This window comes from Hipposideros armiger, unplaced genomic scaffold (assembly GCF_001890085.2).
Source record: "Hipposideros armiger isolate ML-2016 unplaced genomic scaffold, ASM189008v1 scaffold_199, whole genome shotgun sequence".
Lineage (NCBI taxonomy): Eukaryota > Metazoa > Chordata > Mammalia > Chiroptera > Hipposideridae > Hipposideros > Hipposideros armiger.
The window spans coordinates 883,540-889,708 of record NW_017731549.1 but is presented as its reverse complement, the minus strand read 5'-3'; the positions used below and the strand labels follow the sequence as shown (position 1 = coordinate 889,708).

At 34.1% G+C, this 6,169-nt stretch overlaps 1 protein-coding gene across 1 annotated transcript in view; it reads left to right on the top strand.

Annotated features, from left to right (window-relative positions):
* The window catches only part of OSBPL8 (oxysterol binding protein like 8), a 165,505-nt gene that overhangs the window by 113,469 nt on the left and 45,867 nt on the right, over positions 1-6,169 (top strand). The window contains exon 7 of the mRNA XM_019653200.1: positions 5,906-5,983. Within this exon, the coding sequence (XP_019508745.1) occupies positions 5,906-5,983 (78 nt within the window). The remainder of the gene's footprint in view (positions 1-5,905; positions 5,984-6,169) is intronic.

Genomic DNA, 6,169 nt, shown 5'->3' with positions numbered 1-6,169 from the left:
AATTGGAAGAATAGAGAGGATATCAGAGTTTTTATTTCCTTTTTTTTGAGGCATAACTTACATACAGTTAAGTGCACAGCTTTTCAAATTTTTAGTTATGTATGACTACTTTCCAGATCCCCAGAACATTCTCTCATGCCCTTCCCAGTCAGTTCCTCTTTCAACAAAGGCAAACCACTGTTCCAGCCTCTAACCCAATCTAATAATTTAATAATCTAATAATCTAATCCAGCCTCTAGATTAGGTTTGCCAGTTCCTGAATTTTATGTGAATGGAATCATTAAGTATGTGGCTTTTTTGATGGGGGGAGGTGGCTTCTTTCACTCAGTGCTATGTCTTTTGTGTAGTAGTAATTGGTTCTGTTTTCTGTCCCATTGCTGTGTAACATTCCATTGTATAAATATACTATAATATCTTAACTTATTCTGCCATTAATAACCATTTAAATTGGCTCCAGATTTGAGCTATTATGAATAAAGCTGCTATGAACATTTCTGTACCTGTCTTTTGATGAACATATGCACTCATTTCTGTTGGGTATGTCTAGAATCAGAATTGCTGAGTGTTAGAATATGCATACATTCAGCTTTAGTAGATACTATCAAATAGTTTTAGAAAGTGGTTGTGCCCTTTCGTACTCCCACCAGTAGGTGAATAGAGTTTCAGTTACTCTATATTCTCGCCTGTAATTGGATGGTGTTAACCCTTTTAATTTATCCATTTTGATGGAGATGTAGGTTTCCATCTCATTGTGGCAATGTGGAGGACAGTAGGAAAAGAATTTACTACCTAAAATCATTAACAAGCAAACTTGATGAAAAGTCATGATCTGAAACTATTCTACATTATTGATAATAGTCAATAATGTGTTGTAGGCTTCAGGATTATGTCTACAAATATCACTGTTTAAATAAAGGAGTGATTTTAAAGTAATTCTGAATTCCCACACGTGGTGGAAAGTAAATAAAAGCCTAAGAAGTATTTTGGTGGAGCCGTTTTGGCTTCTAATAAATATACTTTTGTGACTGACTTTTTAAAATAAAGATTATTATGCACATTTTTAGGAAATCAGCTTTATCCAATCTAAAGAAAGAAGAAAGAAGCCCTATTGTGACACTTCTTGCTTTTGTTTTTTTTTTTTTTTTTTTTTTTAGCTGAGCCATCCTGCCACCTGTTGGCAGCTCAGCTCAGGCCGGGAATCGAACCGCTGTTGCTCAGAGCACACACTCTTGAGCGAGCTCTTAACCAAATGAGCCACTGGGCCAGCCCACTTCTTGCTTTTCTTACCTTGGAATTACCGTTGAAAACTTAGTGTACAATATGGCAATATTTTCTTTTTAAAGCTTTTGAAAATTTTTATGTTTTTTATATTTTATGCTATAATCTACTTTTTCCTTTAGTTGAAACTCAAAGAATTTGACCAGACTTAGAAAGCATTTTGTTTTATCCCTCTATAATTTTAAATAACTTGGATGTCATCAGGACCAGCTTTTAAAATAATGATTTGATTTCCAAGTTGAAAGTATGGAGAATCTTTTAAAATGCTATTCATGTACTGGGAGTGACAGGTAATATACAACCTAGGATTATGAGTGTCATTTTACAACAGTTGAAACTTTCTGCAAGGCATATTTTTGTGTTTAAAAAAGTCTGTTCAGACTTGTAACTTTTACTTTTGTTTTAATTTAGTGTTCTGTTAAAATAATAGATGAAAGTAGATACAGTGAAGTTGTGGTTTTCTTAATCTAATAAATNACAGCATTGTAGATATTGCTGGTATAATCTCAGGTGACTAACACCGAGTCGCTTCATTAAAGTGGTTCAGAGACAAAAGGAGACCTGGGAGTCAGTTTCCTCCATGAACCGAAGCAGTTCCTTCTTCCTTGGTAAGACATTTCTAGGATCAATTCTGAACATATATGAGACCATATGTGCATGGAACACATAACATGTATTCTTGAATATATGTTTTATATTTCATGGAAATTGTTTTATCAGAAAGAGAACTTGAGTTTATCTCCCCCACCTCAACCCTACTACCTTTAATTTTTTTTCCCCCTAAATGCTGTGCTTTGGTTTATAGCCATAGGTTGTTTTCTTTAGAATTAGTATAAATTATACTTCATACTAATTTTTTTCTGAGTTTTTGAAACCTCAATATGTTAGGTTTCGAAGTTACTTCTTAAGACACAGTTGTTTAGTCTTTTGAATTTCCTTGTATTTGGGTAGTTGCTTCATAGAGCTATGAAAGTACCTACTGAATAATAAAAGAGAATATAATATTTGGCAAATTAAAAAATAAGAATAAAATATTTTTCTAAATTTCTCTTCTGAAATATCAATATCTATGTTCTTCAACTGTCCCTATGCTTCTACAGGGGAAACTGAAATACTTTGAAAGCTTATTGAAAAGTGAGAGTAAACAATTTAGCTTTGTTTTAAGCATCTTTACAAAGATGAGAGGAGCCTGTCTGATCCTTGCTAGACCTTGTTAATTGCTTCTTTAACAAAGCAGTAAGATGAATATTAAGAGCTCTAAAGGATACTTTTCTCCTATAAACGTCATATGTGTATTCTTTTTACGTAAGATAACATTAAAGGATTATCAAATATTGCATGCACTAGTTTCTCAGCTCTTTACTATTGTGATTTCCCCCAATTTGTTTCCAAAGTCTGAGCAGTTAACTCCTTCTTAGCAAGAGTGGTAAGATGAGAGTTTTGCCTGTAGATTTGACTGCTACAGTTTTTCTTTTCTGTGCATGTAGTGGCAAGCTTTCTGTATTTTTGATAAATATATGGCAAGATAATATCAATTTAAGTTACCAAGTAACATTTGCACATTTTCTGAAAGAAGATAAGCAGTGCTCACACCTGGGAATATTTTGGTTGTTGCCATTTCCTTGGTGGTTGTAACTTTGAACATATGTAAGCTTTACTTCAGGATGAAACAGTGAAAGCTTAGCGGACTCATCCCTTTCTAGGTCCTTTATCCCTGGTCTTTGAGTCTCACCTTACACAAAACTGCTTGATGCTGGCATCTGTGTTGACAGGCCTTAGGGAAGGAGGAGGAAGAGGAGCAGGGAAAGCAAACACTACTCCTGTGGCTGGATTCTAATCTCGGCTGTCTTCTCATTTACTACGTGACCTTAAGTATATGTCTCTCAGAGCCTGATTACCTTGTCGACAGAACCAGGGTCCTCCTTTTGTATGTCATATTGTTATTTGAATCTATGAAGAACATATATGAAAACACTTTTGAAAAGGTAATAATTACTGTATAATTATGAGGTAGTATTATGGTGGTTACATTCATAGGTAGTATTGGTTTAGTACATTTTCAGTTAAGTAGATTTTTGTGAACAGTCTTATAAACCTAAGCACCTCATTTAACATTTACTTTGTGGGATTAGACTCTGAGTTTTAATCAACTTTTAATGAACATGTATTCACACACACATATTGAACACTTTATAATAAGAGCACAAACTAGGGACTATTATGTTTGTAGCTATCTTGTGCTTAACATAATTCTGAACACACAGTAGGTGCTCACTAAATTTTTATTGAATGAATGATTATATAATATACATATATAATTATAANTAACCTGTTGATTCAGAAAACGTAGGTAGCAATGTATTAAAAAAGACTGTAGAACTGGGTCACTGCATCATCATTTTTTTCAGAACTAGCTACACAGTATGGCAAGCATTTCTTAAAGTATGCATGCCCTAATTAATCAAGCCATGTGTCACCCATCTGGTCTGCTGGTCCCTTATGTACTGGAACCTTTTAGGAATCACAGTACAAGCCAGATCTTGTCATGTCAAACAGATTTCCTATTGTTCATGAAGATAAGTCTTAAATTTGAGTCTTGCTGAGCTTCTACAGGAATAGTTTTACAAGGTGAGAAATCAGTATAGTGAGAAATCAATAAGAGCCTGAGACGGAATTAGTTAGACCTGAGTACAAATCCCAGCTCATCTACTTACTAGTTTGGTGAATACCTGGAAGTTATTTAATCTGTTTGTCTTCATTTTCTCATTAGCAAAAGGGGATTCTACTGCTGTCTCATCAGGTTGCTTTGAGGATTAAATGAGGTGGTACACATAGTGTTTAGCGTAGCACTTGGGAAAGAGTACACAGACATTAATTTTCATTAACCTTTTGGGCCGGCCGAGTGGCTCAGTTGGTTAATGCTCGCTCAAGAGTTTGAGCTCTGAGCAATAGCGGTTCGATTCCTGGCCCGAGCTGAGCAGCCGCTGAGCTGCCAACCAGTGGCAGGATGGTTCAACTTAAAAAAAAAAATTTCATTAACCTTTAAGATAATACTATTAGTATTTTTCATTTAGCAATATCTAAGAAATATATTTTAATACAAAATTTCCTATTAAGCTGTGAGAAATAGAAACCATTGTGCTCTACTGACAGTAGCTGGCCATCTTTCGGTTCCCAGGGTAAGGAGAAGAAGAGAGACCTTTTTGGCCCCAGAAATTTTGTGACATTTTTTTTGTATCACAATATAACCCTTGTCATAGGAATATGAAATGTGATGTTTCCAGTCCAGTTCTCAAAGGAATAACTTTAACAAAAATTTAATTAAGTTAATCCCCACCAACAGTGTAGTTTGCAGTTCCCTTCTAGTTCAGCCACTTATTACCATCACTGTAATAACCCATATTTTGAACCAACTATCAGCATTATTAGAAGAGAGAAATGAGCTGCAAATTCTGGCTTTATTTTCATTTTATTAATTCATTGGATATATACTGAGCCCCTTTTCCCAGGGGATGACTGGGTATCACTGGTAAATAAGCATAGTCCCTGCCCTCATGGATGTTAAAACTGAGTGATGGAGTGTATACCCAGAGCTTTTTATCCTTGATCACATGTGGTGATATGCACATCTGACCATTTACCATTTGAAAGCCACCATATGGATCAAGCCCCATATACTTTCTTGGCACTAGGAGTAATGCAAAGAACTTGAATCATCTTCTGTGTCTAATAATAGGTAACAATGAAAATCATAGGACATTTAAGGAGTATGTTTAATTTTATTGTTTCAGGATTTGTAGAAGCACCTTTTAGTCTGATAAAAGAATACAGTCCCCTTAAAAGAAGGCTGAATTAAGAGACCCAGGTCCTGATCCCTGCTAAGTTATTGATTGTTAGTTTAGAAAATGAACCTCCCTAAGCTTCTTTTTCATGATTTGTAAAATGGAGATAAAACCACTTGTGATGCCTACTTTTCAAGGTTCTTATGAAGATCAAATGAAAAGGTGAAGTATAAACAAAGTCTGGAAACAAGTTAAAGACATTAATAATAATTTAAGGGCACTGACTAGATAAGTAGGAAGAAGTAGATGCTAGGAATATTGGTTTTTAAACAGTGTACAAATTAGACAGTGTTTTAATACTGGTTTCTGATGATGTTTCTATTTTTTTCCATTGGAGTCATAGTAGCAACAGGGCAATTACTATGTGCAGCAACTTGCTAGATTGCACATTGTTTGGTTTTTTATTTAGAATATTTCAACTGTTAAAAAATTACATTGCTTTAGATACTTTTGTCCTAAGAATAAGTAATTGCATATGTTTCTTAGAAATACTCTGGATAATGAATGCAAAAATTTACAAATGATCTTATTTAACCGCACATCATAGATTAATTTATTGATTAGTTTTTATTTTTGTGATTTTGTGGTTCCAACATGGATTAGTTTTTAAACCCAAATACTATGATATACAACATAGAAAATCATTATTTGAAAATCTACATTTGCCTAAATCACAGCAATAAATGGGAAACATAGCTTTAAAATTAATTTTTATATGCCATATGCATAGCATAAGTGAAGGTTTTAATTATTGTTTTTTTTAATTCATTCCTATGTGATTTCAGTCTGAATCTAAACTTTATAATGGCTCGGAGAAGGATAGTTCAGCTTCAAGCAAGCTCACAAAAAAAGAATCTCTCAAGGTTAGTTTCCAAAGTCATTTTATAACTAATATTATGCTTTGCATGTGCTTTTGAAAGTAGGCTAATAAGATAAAGAAATAAATGTGTCTCCCTAAAAGAAGAAAAAAAATACACAGACAGGCACACTTAAAAATGTTAATATTTGAATGGCATTCTGGAGTCAACTGAAAAGGCTACTTAATGACT